Source organism: Limanda limanda, chromosome 5 (genome assembly GCF_963576545.1).
Source record: "Limanda limanda chromosome 5, fLimLim1.1, whole genome shotgun sequence".
In the NCBI taxonomy this organism is placed as follows: domain Eukaryota; kingdom Metazoa; phylum Chordata; class Actinopteri; order Pleuronectiformes; family Pleuronectidae; genus Limanda; species Limanda limanda.
The window spans coordinates 16,702,914-16,719,288 of record NC_083640.1 but is presented as its reverse complement, the minus strand read 5'-3'; the positions used below and the strand labels follow the sequence as shown (position 1 = coordinate 16,719,288).

Sequence of the window (16,375 nt, the reverse complement as noted above, 5' to 3'; positions counted from 1 at the left end):
TTTACTCAGAAATTATGTTTTCCAGACCGGGCTTCAGCTTTCATGAGGACTCCTGTGGTAGCACGGACACACACACACACACACACACACACACACACACACACACACACACACACACACACACACACACACACACATATATGTATAGTATCAGTCAGGGATTTTCGGTTGAAAACAGGAATAAACGGAACAGAAATTCTTAAAAAATCTGGCCAAATACCAATCAGCATCACATGACCTCTCTCATTGCTCCCTGTACCCGCTCCACTGGTGCTACAGATAACATCAACAATAGCTCTGTTCAGCTCAAGTGTCCAGTATGAGAGTGAGCCAGCGTGCAACATACCAAGCCCCAGGAACTGAAAGAGCTAAATGAAATTCAACTATTATTCATATTCTATTTGACTTAACTGACTTTAACCTTTCCAACTGTGCCATGAACAAATATGTGCCATGAAAAATCCCTGCAGTGCTCATATACTATCTGTGATGAAGGATCATTGTGTTGTTTCTACGTGGATGCAGCCTGTGCAACTTGACACTGCAGACTCGTATTTCTTGAAATATCCCAGCAGCCACTAGAGAGCAGTATTGTATAATTTCTCAAGACCATAGTGTATATGGACGGTATGAAGAGGTCAGAGCAGGTGATGGAGATGCACTGACCAGCAGGTGACTGTGAGGACAACAGTGGAATGAAATGCAATAATAGATCATTGTGATGTGATAACAGTTGATTATGGTGAAGTAATGGTTGATTGTGATTTAACAACAGGTGAATATGATGCAATAACACATAATTAAGATCTAATAAAAGTTGATTATGATGAAGTAATAGTTGACTATGATGTAATATCAGGTGATTGTGATTTAAAAGCTGGTGACAGTTATGTAAAAACAGGTGATTATGATGTTATAACAGGTTGTTATTATGACGTAACAACAGGTTATTATAATGTAATAACATGTTAATGTGATGTAATAACAGGTGATTTTGATGAATTAACAGGTGATTGTGGTGTAATAACCAGTAATTGTGATGTAATAACAGACAATTGTGATGTAGTAATAGTTGATAGTAATGTAATAACAGGTTATTGTGATGCAACAACAGGTCGTTATGATGTAATAACAGGTTATTTTAATGCAATATAAGAAGAATCCGACTATTAGTGAATACTGCAATAACATTATGATTTAATAACTGACCATTAAGCATCAACAGTTGACGTTGATGTAATACTAGGTGATTGTGATGTAATAACAGGTGATTGAATATGATGCACCAATGATTACAGATGATTATGATGTATTGCTGAAATTGAAAAAAAGCAAAAACCCATGAATCAATCAATATTCAAATATTTGTATATTGTATCTTATATTTGTCAATACAACTGAAGCAATTTCACTGTTCTTAAAATCACCATCAATTTAAAATCTTTTGGATTGGGACTGTAGGTCAGGTGTCACTTTTGGTTTTGAGAACATAACCATAATACCTAAACCCACCATTGGAGAGGTTGATCATAGACTGCAGTTGTTGCAGCCCTATAGTGATGACACAACAGGTGACTATGTACCGCCATGAGGTTAAAGTGACCATAAATATACATAATTGTGATAGAACATGTCAGACTTGATTAGTGATCAGTGTTTTAGCCAAAGAAACAAATTAGAAAATGACCCATTCGAATAAACACATTTTAAATATAATCAAAACATTCTTTTAAAATCAAGGATCTGCAGACCAACTTCAGGAAAGTGTGTGATGCTGTGATTTTTTGAGTCCACGCATTTATGTTTGTAAGTCATCAAGACATGACACCAACTCGTCTAACTCCAGATGTACGCACATGATAATCAACAAAGGACGCAGAAGTATATGTCAGTTCAAAAAGAACTTTGTTCACTGTTTCTTAAGGGACTTCCATTGTCTGTAAATTATAAATCATTGCAAAATTGTTAGTTGTGTTTTGCAATTAAAACATCAAACCAGAAGCTAAAAATGGCACGCTATAATTTGCTCACAGTGTTGGATATAAAATGTTACGAATGGCGCTTTGTCTAACGATGACAGATGGTTCAAGGGGGTGATTACATGTTTAAAACGACCAAGACCTTTAACAAGGGTTACAGCCTCTGTCACATTTAGAAAAAGGCGCAGAGAGTAATTGGAATATTCTGCTTATGAGACGATGTTTTAATTGGGACGCCCACGCCGTTCTGTGCAGAATGCGTACGGCACAGGCAGCTAGTGAGGCATCCGCCAGATTGGTTCAGACACAGACAGGGCTCCGTAATTACACTCCTCTATTCAGTGCACTGCCTGTGCGTCAGTGCGAACGTCATATTAGAGCTGCACATGGGGGACAGGACATTGGAGAGGGGAAAGGAGAGGAGAGGAGGAGAGGAGACTCCTCACAGATGTGGTGTGTTGGGGTTGTTGCTGCTCATAGGCAGATGAGGCTGTCAGTCTCTGTCTCACACATAAGGTGAAATACTGAAGAGACGTAGCTCCATTCCTGAACCGCTGTGCAGCAGTTAAAGACGGATCAGCTCCTGTGTCAGACGTGCATGCAGCAGCAGGAGCTGTAAAACAGCAGCAGAGCGACGGGGTTGCAGCCGTCCATTCAAGGATGACAGCTTATTGATTCGAGTCTAGTTCTGGCTGGGAGCCCTGTATGATTATGAAATACAGTCTAATGATTTAATATGGCAATGCTTGCTCTAGTACACACCAGCTAAAGACTTGGTGATTGGTGATTGCTCCCTCTTTCTCTCACTGTCTCTCACTTACACACGTGCTGCTGTACAACCTCCTGGGCTTTTACACTGGAACCAAAACTGTAAGACAGTTACATGCTATAACGTGTTGTTTAGTGTGAAACAGCATGCTGCTTTTTCTTTGCATAATTTGTACTATGTATTATAATTTTCCTATTTTAATTAATAAGACTGGAAACTTAGGTCACTATCTACCTTCAGACAGGTTTGTTTTCATTGATTAACTGGAGGCCTATACAGGTCTACTTAGAAAACACTTTGCATAACAACCAGACAATAATGATAATCACATATAAGGACAGCAATTGTGGGGATAAGAATGATTATGACAATTAGAGCCTGCAAATTAATGCCCCCTTATGTCTCATCTATGCATATAGTCTGCTACCAGTGTGTGTGTGTGTGTGTGTTTGTGTGTGTGTGTATTTTAGTTTTCCAGTATTCACACTGTCCTTGTCAGGACCAGTAGAGCTCATCATTTCTGAGGTCCTGGTTAAAATGACAGATGAAATATAAATTGTGGTTAAGTCAAGGTGAAGGTTAAGAGTAAGGTTTTCATTGGCTGTCCACAGTGAATGGAGGTCAGTGCATGCACGTCCTGATAAAGTTATCATCACAAACCGGTGGGTGTGTGGACAGAGTGAGGACATATTGTGAAGTGTGGACATTTTGGCCTGTCCTCACTTTTACAAAGGGTTAAACGCAAGTTAAAGGGCTACGACTTGCTTTTAGGATAAGGACTAGTTTAGGGGACGATGCATTCAAACGTGGTAGGTTAGGGTTAAGCTGAGTAGACAGAGCCGGGGGGTTAGGGTGTGGAATTAAAAAAGAGAGGAGAAAACAAACGAAAGGGTTCCTATGGGGTTAGGGTTATAAGATTTGAGGTTTGGGCAAGGAGCTATAGGGATTACGTTATGCAAATTAGGGTCATACTAAGACAGAAGTACAAAGTTGTGTGTGTGTGATCCAGGTATTTCTTATGTTGTGGGGACCTAAATCTGTTACATTATGGGGACTTGTCTAGGTTGTGGGGGTTAGGTTAAGGTTATAGGACGTGCAGCGTCGTGCAGCCAAGTCCTAAGCACCTGTGCACATCTATGCACCCCCCCCCCCCCCCCCCCCGCCCCCACCCAGACCTCCCTGCGTGAAAGCAGTGCAGGGAGCATCATCATTTCCCTGAGAGCCATCCATGAGGCATCACGATCCTTGTCATCCTCTGCTCCCATACCCTCCATCCACCACCACCAGCAGCCGAGCACCATCCACACACAGAGGACAGTGTGGCGAGGACGCAGCGGCCAGTGCGTGACAGCTGAGAGAGGGAGAGAGAGAGAGAGAGAGAGAGAGAGAGAGAGAGAGAGAGAGAGAGAGAGAGAGAGAGAGAGAGAGAGAGAGAGAGAGAGAGAGAGAGAGAGAGAGAGAGAGAGCCTCCCTGGCAAACAGTGTTTCAGTGTGATTTCACTGTGGAGGATTCACGCAGGGACCAGAAGGAACCAGGAGGAACCAGGAGGACCCAGGAGGACCCAGGAGGAACCAGGAGGACCCTCTCTCCTCTTCCCCCTGTTTCACACCTTCCTCTCCGCCTCCTCTGTCATCCTTGGTCGCGGACGATGGTTTTCTAATCTGCGCCCCCTGCTCCCACCTCAGCATCGGATTTTCACGCTTCGCCACCTCCTCCTCCTTGGCTGATTTTGGGTTGAACCAGGTGGGGGGCTGATTCCCTGCCAACGTGCGGGCCGGGCCGTGCCGTGCCGTACCGGGCTGTTCCAGCGAGCCTTGGTAATTGCTGAAGTTGGCACCCGACGATGAGCTTGTTGAGACCCGGGAGCGGGGCTCTCTCCGCGCCGGGGAGGAGGGGGCCCGGGTCCTGGCGGCTCCTGTGGTGGTGGGTCGCGGCGGTGGAGTTGGCGGTGGGCTCGGGGGACCCGTGGATGTCCGCGGAGGCATGCCCGTCCTCCTGCTCCTGCAGCAGCACCAGGATCTCCTGCGTGGATCCGGAGCGAGGCATCAACGCCTTCCCGGTCCTGCAGAGCGAGGCGGAGATGGAGAACATCACCGACATGTGAGTGTCTCCACGGGCATCACATCCACTCAGATGGAGATAGATGGTCCTCACATACAGTTTCATTAAGGTGGCACTTTACAAATAAAGGAACGTCATCCATCACCCTTCCTCCGGCCGGAGGATGTGGCACACACGGTGCGCAAGGACCCGCTCCTATTCCTCTTTACATTACATCTTCATCTAATGCATGCATTACATATAAATCCACACATTGATCTATTCTGCACAGCTGCACGGCTAATGTTCAGCCTAACATTACACAACAGCCATAATCACATGAGACACATCTCAACACCAAACTGCAAAGGACACTGAAATCACTTTATCATGACAAACGAGACAAAACGCAGTGTGTGTGTGTGTATCTGTGCGTGCATGGTGTGCGTGCACGTGTCTGTGTGGATGTGGATGGATCTCGCACTCACACTGTCCAAATATTAGCACAGACACTTCCCCAAGATGGCTTTGTATTAGTATATTCAAATGAAGCACAGAAGAGCAGAGAGGAATCGATAGAGAGGAGATTTTTCTAGTAGAGTTGTTTGGCTTGTAGTCTATCTGAAGACTGGACTGTCCTTTACTTGGCTGCTGTGTGAGGGAGATGATCAAAGATGACACAACAACTGTGCTTTGGAAATGTACAGCAGCCTATCACCCCTCACTAGCCCAGCCTTTTCACTCACATTTCAAATGTGGAAATGAATTGAAACAAGTGTTTCCTATATCTGTGAGCAATTAAACGGGGGGGATTAGAGCATTTAACAGCTGCAGCAGTCTGATTCTTGGCAAAGATAAACGGCCTTGTTGATAATGACTTTTGTCAGAGATAAACAGTCTTCATCCGTCGGCCTTGGATGAGCCTTGGAAGCAGTTTTTTTTTTTTAAATGAGCCATGCAGCCAGCAGTCTGGTGAGGAAGGAGCATCCATTCACTCAACTGCTCGTCTAATGTAAACAGACAAATTACTGAGGACAGGGGCACGTCTAATTCCAAACGACCTTGTCAAAAAAAGGGGTGAGATATGTTATAATCTCCTAGTTCTGTGTGTTAATTGGTTGGACATCCTGATTTAACAGGATCCGTCTGCATGACAGACTAAATCGCAAAGGATGATATTTCTTTTTCGGCTGATGACTTGGTGAGATTTGAATGGGTGTTGGCTGTTTGAAAGATACCGACACAGGGGAAACAGCCCAGGGAGTTGTTTTATGGAGCCTTAAGATCGACAAGAAAACATTTCACCTATTAAAACGTCAGAAAATGTGTTATTTATCGTTTTAAAGTACAGATTTATTGTACACAGGGGATCATGTATAAACTGATGGACGTTTGTGGGTGTAGTAAACTTAACTCTTCCCTGTTCGCTGAGACAAAACATGCAGAAAGAGGTAATCAAATCTAATGAAACATAAATGGATATAAAGTGTGAGCATGGTCTTGTGTTTGTAATTTTAAGTGGCTCATTATTGTCAGGCCTTTTCTAGCAGAAGTCAATTTTTTTCATACCAAGTTGTAAATGCTATTTTTCAAAGGATGGCTATGATTTGTCGGCGTTGAAGCTGCTGACATTCTGGGTCAGCTTCTTTAATTATTGAAAGGCACAGTATCACATTTTATTACTTTTTAAAAATATATACATATTTTTTCCAGGTATTATTTGACAGTGACAGCAGAGACCTGGCAGGAAATGAAGCAGGCAGATAGAGCCGAGCTGATGTGCAACAAAGGACGGATTTAAAATGGAGATGTTGCGATTACATGGTCTTTGGTGTGGTACAGCGTCTTAGACTCCGAGGCCAGCAGGACAGCCCCTGTTGGAAATAGCTCTCGTTGTTAGATGTCGTCTTTTTAACGCACACTTCTCAATCTATTGACTTCCATTGACTAGAATGTGATTATTGTGGTAAAAATTATATATTTGAGAGGACAAACACGTTGTATCAGATGGAATTTGAAGTGATTATCAGTGGCCCCTTAACGATCTTGGGGAATCAATGGATCTAATTAGACTAGTTTTTGTCACCACATGAGAAGTTGTATTTAATGATCCTGTGATTTACCCAAACACAAAGGTGGCTGCAGGACAAAGAGCTCTGCAGTGACTGTTACAGTATGTTCCTTCTGAAGCTTGTTCCCAGTTCACTCTTGAGGAATTGTTTAGTCCCAAAATGTTCAGATATCTGATTCCACATCTGAGAAGTACACGCATTGTATTTCAGAACCCGCTCACACAGTAATACTCATGCACAAGAGGGAGTGGCTGGACGCATATCTCCCGTTGGTCCTTAAACCCGACAGGTCAAGTGCCTTGCTGAGGTGAAGCTGCAGGAGAAGAGAAGAAGCCTGACAGCCTGCTCCTCCTGTGCCACAGATATCAGCCGCAGCCCTTCAGCAGTTCATTTTTTAATGCTGAATGCTAATTACATGGCCTAATTATGTCCCTTTGTCTTGTTGAAATGTTTCTGTTTGTGCTTGTCCTCGGGTTAACAAATGAGTCTTGTGACACACACACTTGTATCTCCTGACAGTTACATCGCCAACCAGAGCAGCTTCTCCTCCATCAACGACAAAGACCTGCACTACTACAAGAATCTCAGGAACCTGTGAGTCTCCACTGGCTTTTATTACAGAGGAAAACGCTGAATACACAGGAGGGGGTCGGCGGTTCGATCCCATGGCTCCTCCAGGCCGCATGTCAAATTGGCAGTTAATAACAATAGTAATAACAGTACTAACATATATGAGGCATATTGATTTACTCTTCTTTTACTAATCGCTCTCCCTCCTTACTTTTTACATGGTCTTTTTCTGCTACTTTAAAATCCCATTGTGTTTATCTCTGCAGCTTCTCTGTCTCATTTTATTTCTCAATTAAAAAAAAGAAAAAAGAACCGTCCGCAGCATTTTCTTCCAACGCAATAATCTGTTAAGTGGGCACCACCTAATTTCCCAGCCAATATCCCATTTTCTGGACAGATTAGCACAAAGCACGTTACACACTGCAAGTGTCTGCGCTTTTTAACTGCAGCTTGATCCAGTGTGGAGAAAACTCCAAATACAGGCAGGATGAGGACAACTGTCTTCCAAGAAACACTTAACACACAGTTACACTCTGCGTATTTTGTAAAACATGATACCAGTATTTCACAGTTTGAATAATTTTACAGTGATCGTTAGTTACGTGTCACCTTTTTAAACAGCGAAATGAAAATCCTTGCTCAGTCCAAGTCCTCTCAGACCTGATCAATCTGTCACAGAACATTGATTAAACTGACTTAAACTGAGGTGATCTCCCAGCCTCGCCTCTGAGCCCCTGGCCGAACTGTGCTGAGTGAGGTAGAGTATACAGTGACGATAAAGGCACCTGACTTATTCATGAAACGGTTCCCTATATGGAGACATTTGTGAAAAATATATCTACAAGATAACAGTGTAAATTGTTCTTGAGAAAAAAACTAATTTCAGTCCTCTGTTTTTGCTTTTGTAATTTAAATCAAATGGATCACACCTTCTAAAAAGAAGAGCCTCATAAAACATTTATAAGTTGTGAGTAATATTCATAAATAATCTGTTCATGTTTTATTAATGACATAATTTGGTTGCCAGGTATTGAAAAAAATCCCTTTTTTCTGTTATATCCTCCTCAAGGATGACTTATTAGAAAAAAATTGTTTTCTTCAGACGTCATGGAGCTGATCTGAATTTATGTCTTGCTGTTGTATTTTATTGCAAACTATCGTTTAGGAAGATGTTGATGAGACTGTTATACAAAAAATTTTCAGAACGGTGACCAACAGCAAGCTCACATATGTATCGAAGCTGGCTTTCCAAAACAACATCAAGTTGCAGTACCTGTAAGTAAAAACACATCCCATGCTTTCATAATATATAGAATACCCCGTGTTTTCTATTGATGTAACAGCTGTGCAGCCATTATTTATCTCTCTTCGGGAGTCATTTGTTTCAAATTATTAAAATGCACTTATCTTTTAAATCCTTTACCTGTTTTGAATTCATAAATGTATTGCATTACTCTTTGTGAATGAATAATTGGCTACACAACACATTAAGATCAATACAGATAGTGATAGAGAGTAAAATAATCAGAAATAAATGGCTGAGTCAAACTCAAACATAATTTAAGTTTGATGATTATTACACTGATATCATGCACCACTTTAAGGTTAATTGTCACTGGAGGAGAAAAACTTTTAATGAGAAAAAATACTTCAGGCTTTTCCGTGCGTGTAATAATTTACTGTCAGTTGTTGTAACACTAACCCAACTTTTTCTTTTGTATTTCAAATCCAATGTCCTTCCCTGATTTTCTGATTTTCTATTTTCAAGGAATCTGAAAGATAACAACCTGTCATCCCTGTCCTGGAGAATATTCAGAAACCTCAACATGTCTTATCTGTGAGTTCAGCCTTCACGGTCAATCTCTCTCTCTGTGTCTGTCCGTCTGTCCTTCCAGTTATTATCATGCCCTGCATAAAAACACAGAACGACACAGCATCTGTGGTGTGTCCTGGTTTCTGATGTGATGATTTGAAGCTTATAGTTGGGTTTGCTTCTGCCTGCACCCTTGGATTTTTAGATTCAGATTGAGGCAGCGGGATAGAGATAAACTGAAGTGACAGTGAACCACCAGGGCACAATGTGATTGGCTACGGCCACGATGAAGGAAACTATATCTATCCTTCACTCAGTCTAACGTCTCTGTCATGAAGCAATAACTGAGAGATTGAAATTAGTGGGGAAATACATTTTTTATAGTAATATCATTTTGGTTCATATGCCTTCTTGCTAAGACTGTGATGAGAAGATGAATGCCACTCTCATATCTCTCTGTTAATTATAAAGCCAAGAGACCATTGGCTTAGCTAAAAGCATGAAGACTGTGGACAGGGGGGAGCAGTTGCCCTGACTCCATCCAAAGGCAACGGAACAAGCTTACCACCACAAGACTTGTTAAATCTGTACCAAAACCAGAGTGTAAAAATGTCAAGTTGTTGTTTTAAGGGGTGTTATGTGCTGGACAGTGTCTTGTCCGAGGGCACTGACTCTCTCTCTCTCTCTCTCTCTCTCTCTCTCTCTCTCTCTCTCTCTCTCTCTCTCTCTCTCTCTCTCTCTCTCTCTCTCTCTCTCTCTCTCTCTCTCTCTCTCTCTCTCTCTCTCTCTCTCTCTCTCTCTCTCTCTCTCTCTCTCTCCCCCCCACTGGTTGCTTGGCAGCCTCGGGGTAACAACAACACTCCAGGATGTTAACCTTGACCAGCCAAGTAATAGTTATAGGCACAAAAAACAGCAGCATTAGTTCTGTACCCCGGGTTTTTGTTTGGATTCAAAATCGAGAGATAACATCTAAACTTGTGAGCTTCAGAAGTGCGGATTTTGATTTCGCTCGTCAGAGGCAGTTGGATGTTAAACCCCCTCCCCAGGTCTTTATGCTAAGCTGCTCGTGGCTGTAGCTTCATATTTAACAATCATGCATGACAGTGGTATCAGTCTTTTCATTCCACTAGTGGCAGGAAAGGAAATGAGCTTATTTTACATACTGTGTAGTGTTTTTATTGCATTTAAACATATTGTGCTGGCAGTTGCCACATAGTGACCATTACGATTTTACTCACCCTGCGAATCATTGTTCTTGACTTTGTGTGTGTGTGTGTTTGTGTGTGTGTGTGTGTGTGTGTGTGTGTGTGTGTGTGTGTGTGTGTGTGTGTGTGTGTGTGTGTGTGTGTGTGTGTGTGTAGGATCCTGTCGGGGAACCCTCTGCACTGTTCCTGTGAAAACATGTGGATCAAGCTGTGGCTGGGGGAGGAAGCAGACACTCAGGAGCTACGCTGCATTGAGGAAGGAGGAGCACGCAAGCTGCTGTCCAGACTGATGCTGCCTAACTGTGGTGAGGACACACACACACACACACACACAAACACACACACACACAAACACACACACACACACACTCACACACACACACACAAACACACACACACACACACACACACACACACACACACACACACACACACACACACACACACACACACAAACAAATGCACACGCACTGAAGCTGGAGAAGACATTTGAAGGTATAGCAGAGTGGAAAGCAATAAAGCACCGGGTGGAAAACTGTAATTTGTCTTCTAGAGAAACTGTTCCATTCACATTTGTCTGAGGGTTCATGTGTACCCTAGTTTGTGTGTGTGTGCGTGTGTGTGTGTGTGTGTGTGAGTGTGTTTATGCATAAATGTGTATGTATTTAGGTGCATGGATTATACTTTCACTGCAGGACAAGTGTTCTGCCAGTCCCTAGGGTGGTGTGGGGGATGATTGACTGTAGAAAGAAAGATTTGCTATTAAAACCTATGAGAACACATGTGCAGATATCATAGTTCATGCATTGAGAACAGCAAAGCAGTAACCACTAATATTAATTTCCACAGTGTGCATACTTTGCTTATTCTGCACAGCTCTGCTTAGCTTGTGTGTTGTAATTCCCAGAGGCTCAGTGCAATGCAAAAAGAACTGCAACATCTCACACATGAACAAAAAAACAAATGACCAAAGGAATTCATTATTTTTTTAATCTATGTGGGATGTTTTTCAATGAATAGATTAAAAAAAGTCAGAAAAGGTACCCCTGGAAAACACAAGACACCATTTAGCTGCCTGGCCTGGGGTTCGCTCCTCTTTCAGGCAGAGGGAGATGGAGGGAGGAGGAGGGAGGGAGAGGGAGGCGGAGGGAGGGGAGGGCGCTCTCTCTTACCTTGTCAAGGTAAAGCCCTGTGAGCCTTTCTTGTGCAAGCTTTCTAAATGCACTTTTAAGATTTGTGGAGTGTTTCCCCTTGAGAAATGTTCCACACATTTTATCACCTTCCACTACGAGACACTATCTAAGACATATTCATCATATTTTTCAAAGTAATCCCTAATGGGACGTGGGCGCCTTGTGCCAACTGTCATTGCTGCCATGATGCCAGCCGTGGTCGGACTGGCAACACATCATGGACCGTGCGGAGCTGCTGGTGTCCACGATGGTGCTGCCAGCCGGTGTAATACTGACACAGCTAAATAAAAATTGTACGATTTCATATCCACTCAAAATACTAGTATTACGTGGGAATTGATGAAGACCAAATCTGATCATTTTCTCTGTTTTAGGCAAACAACTAATACTGTTTCATTTACATAATAGTATAGTATCTATAGTTTTGGTTATTTCATTAACAATAATAACAGTAATGCACACAAGGCCCTGCTTTAATGGAGGGTTGAAAAATATAGTTTGATTTCTGCTGAGAATCATTGAAATGCCACAGACACTGAGGAGTCTGACGTTGTCTGTGTCCTGAAGGGATTTTACTCATATGATGCATAGATTAGCTGCTAGACAGAGGAGAGAGGGATGACATATTGAGTAGTGTGTGTGTGTGTGTGTGTGTGTGTGTGTGTGTGTGTGTGTGTGTGTGTGTGTGTGTGTGTGTGTGTGTGTGGCATGACAGGTTGTATCGCCTTATAGACTGGTCTCAGTCATCTGAGACGTTTGCTTGTACCTGCAGAAAAGGTCATTGTGTAGGACATTATAGAAGCAGAAAGACTATAACACGAAGAGGAAACGTGTGATTTAACACACATCAGACATCATGAGATCAGAGAGTCTATGCTGATTGGAGAAAATTCCCTGCATGTATCTCAGTAAAATGAAGTGTTATAAAGACCATCTGCACCATGTCGTATAACACCGGTGACCTGCTGCCACACAGCGGATTTCATTTCCTCTTTCCCTGAGTCATTGTTTATCAGTTGACAAGGAAATAATTGTTCCTTAATTTGCAGAAAGCTGAACCACTATACTAACCTGCAACAGATATAATGGCATAACTGTAAGAATGGAAGGCATTTTGTAAATATTTGATGCAGATAAATTGAGAATGGAAAAGCGTAAACGTGTAGCATCAGTCTAACCAGCGAGCTTGCTGCCGCTCCACTTCAGACTTCCACAGACCACAAACCTTTTATGCACTTGCTTAAGAGAGTCTTTATCAAGCCTGAATGCATAAATGTCAGCGGTTAATTGATGTTTTATTCTTACCTTCTTTACTGCATATTGCATCTCCTGCATACATTTTTAATGAATCTATCTATTTTGGACGCTCTGCTATTCATAAACAGGGTCAGATTACAGCTTGACCTGTCTGTGAAAGCCTGAGTCTGTGCTGCTGAACAATGTGTTCGAATCACAGCCTGGATTTTTCTTTTGGTTTCCTCGAACACAGATCTGACGAGATGGACAATCAGTTTTAATAAAGAGCTTGATCCAAGTAAACAAACAAAATTGGATTGATCCATCCGTTCTGCATATAAGTGCAGTCAAACCTAGTTTGTCCTTGTAAAGTGACATAAAACACCCACTTCATGTTTGATTTAAATTCATAAAAGACACAATAAAAGCAGTCAGAAAAGCTTTATGGGCCTTAATAGAAATGTAATCTAATTTCTGTCGCTAATAGGACAGAACATTTCTCTGCTGTTGACAGCCCAAATCATTTAGCCAGAAAATAGCTCTGGGCAGTTGGGACTCACAGGACACAAACAATAAGTTAGGCTGCAGGAAGCTAAGAATGTCATTGATAACTCCTATTGATCTGTCCCCTCTGCCTCCCCTCCACGGGGCCAGGTTATTTTTGGCATTAGCACAGTTACAGCAGGGTCCGCGGAGAGGTGGTCAGGGGACCCCCTGGCAGTGTGACATATGAGGAGGAGGACATGGTGGGGCAGGGGTGCCAAATAATGCCCTAGGGTTAACAAAGATACTTCAAAAGACCTCTCAGTCTGGCCAGGCTGCAGGCCTCTGTCGTTTCTCTCTCTCTCTCTGGCTGTGCCTCCTTTTTATTACTCATTTTCCATCTGTCTGTGTCTTTCACGTGTGCGACTGCTCCTCTGTCTGTATGGCTGAACATTTCTGAGTGACATATGAGGGAGGCACAAAGGAGCGGAAGTACCCAGCGATGCCCTCGGGCTGATACTGAGCTCCCGGGCCACCCACATATGTCTCTCTCTCTGTGGACTGTTTACTGCTGCAGCTCCAGTCAAAAAAAAAAAAAAAAAGGGGCTGGCACACATACGGTTCCCACTGCTGACAGATAGAAAACTCAACTTAAAAATGCTGCTCTGATGCCACTGCAGTTCCATGCCTGGGCAACATGAAGAAAAAAATCGTGAATCACTCAGCAGAAATGTAAGGGGACGGAACAGCTGCAGGTGTAGAAAAATAAATAAAAAACTCAGTTGTGAGAGGAGGATGAAAACAATAAAATACCTGATACAAACCCCTAAACACTCCACTTGGTTTAATCCCCTCTAATGACTCTCCCTTAATGTGTATGATTACTTGAGCTTTCAAAGTTCAGGAAGTCACTTGAAGCTTTTGTGGATAAAAGTAGCTGCTAAATGCTCCGAAAGGGATACATGTTAATCATTGAAAGCAGCTGTCCTGAGAGAAGGCGCTTCTCTCGTTCATGTGCTGTGGAGACGACAGCCGATGGATTACCAGGTCTCCCCTGGTCACAACACAGTACTGCAGCGCTCTGTCTTCATCTGTCTCCACCTCTTTTCGTCTGTTTCTCTGTCAGTTCATTTGTTGAAGGTCTGTCTATTAGGCTGCTCTGCCCTTTGTCATCCCTCCTTTTCTGTCTGTATATTCGTTAAGCTTTTACCTCCCTCCGCCTCTGATCTGGAAGCAGTACCAGTTGACATTAGGTGAGAGGCAGGGAACGCTTCAGATCATCAGTCCATCTCAGGGCCAACATACAGAGACAAACAACCCTTCGTACTCGCATTCACACCTTCAGGCATTGTAGAGTCTCCACTTAACCTTCTTCCAATCTGCATGATTTTGGACTGTGAGAGGAATGCGTATCTGGAGAAAACCCACGCAGACATGGGGAAAACATACAAATTCCACCATGAAAGGATGTGTCCGAAGCCGGGAATTCGAAACAAGAACCTGTGAGGCGGCAGTGCTGACCACTGCTCCATCATGCCTCCTCCAGTCCTAATCAATTAAAGTAAAATAAATAACAGGAGTGATTATGTTAAACTTAAAACCATAAAATCATTGGAGAGCATATTCCTCCCCCAAGGTCCAACCGTCCTCTTTATAAAATCACATTTAAATTCACTAGATCCATTTTCTATTTGGATCTGCTCCAAATGACACCCACTAATAAAAATAAATCCCCTAAACATGATTTTTTTTTCATCAACCTATCTAGAAAAAAAGTTTGCACTTCCAAATTGTATGAAAATTCTTATTTATTTATATTATTGTTATTTGTTTAGTAATTGACTATTGTTTAAAGACTGTACTGGCACTTCAGGGGCAAATCGGATTTTAGGCCATTGCCCCATGGCCCTGTCCCTGGATCCAGCCCTGCCTGACGTGGTGTTAATTTGAACCATAATAATAATAATCAGAAATTAAATAATCTATAATGGATTTCAAAGCTGCTCAGCGGTTCCCAACCCCATTTATCTTCCTCCCGTTTCATATTGTATTGACAGGCGTCACTGCGCTCAAACATTAGAACAATGCAGAGGAAACAAAATCCTTACTCTTGGTGGAAATGTATGATATAGACATAATATATTTGAACACCTCTCTTAACACCACAATGGCCTTGCCTATTGTTGCCTGTCATAGGAGCAAAAATGTCACCTCCAGCAGCGACACTGGAGCATGCTGTGGCTTATTGTGTCAAGGTTTCAATCCAGAGAGCAGTGGATGTTTTTTTCCTTCTTAGAAACGGGCTGTGAGCAGCTATTCAGCGCCCATCCGGGGTAATGCTCCTGGTGAATGGAGGCAATCTGGATTTATGGAGCGTCATGAACTGGTTTATGTTCTTATGACACGTAATCTTCACATATTCTTAGGTTTTATAAGGTAACGTTTACAGAGTTTAAATTTAGCCCAATGTTATAATGAATTATTATAACATTTTTGAAAATACAAATAAGCTGCTGATGGTGAGCCCCACAAAAACCAAACGAACAGACTGGGTAACCTGATAGCTGATCACATCACATGGGCTCAAGCGACATGAGCAGCAGGTGCCAGGTTTAATTTCCAGCAGAAGGAACCATTTACTATGCCTCACTCCTCTCTCATCAATTCCAGGGCCTCTTCTTCACTGTGTCTGTTCATATAAATGCTCAAATGTCAATAAACAACAACTTATAAACAAAAGAAAAATAAATAAATAATAAAATTAATTTACATTTATTGGCTGAAATGAGGTTAGACATTCAAATAAGGCAATTACCATAACTTTCAATTCCATCCCATATTTTTTGTATAGCGTCTAATCTCTATAAACAGATTCAACGTGTGAATATACACAGTCTGTAGGCGAGGGAGACTTCTGGTCAAACAGTATTGCTGCTTGTGTTTTGCAAAGAGAAATGTTCTTGTGTTCCTAGTTGTCCTGTAGAGACAGAGGCCATACAATACTGGAGAGAGAA

The 16,375-nt window shown here is 42.3% G+C and overlaps 1 protein-coding gene across 1 annotated transcript in view; it reads left to right on the top strand.

The window, feature by feature from the left end:
* The first annotated feature begins 4,592 nt into the window (after positions 1-4,592).
* Positions 4,593-16,375, top strand: part of ntrk2a (neurotrophic tyrosine kinase, receptor, type 2a) — a 74,242-nt gene continuing 62,459 nt past the window's right edge. Inside the window, exons 1-5 of the mRNA XM_061071856.1 lie at positions 4,593-4,849; positions 7,381-7,455; positions 8,635-8,706; positions 9,200-9,268; positions 10,606-10,754. Of these exons, the coding sequence (XP_060927839.1) occupies positions 4,593-4,849; positions 7,381-7,455; positions 8,635-8,706; positions 9,200-9,268; positions 10,606-10,754 (622 nt within the window). The remainder of the gene's footprint in view (positions 4,850-7,380; positions 7,456-8,634; positions 8,707-9,199; positions 9,269-10,605; positions 10,755-16,375) is intronic.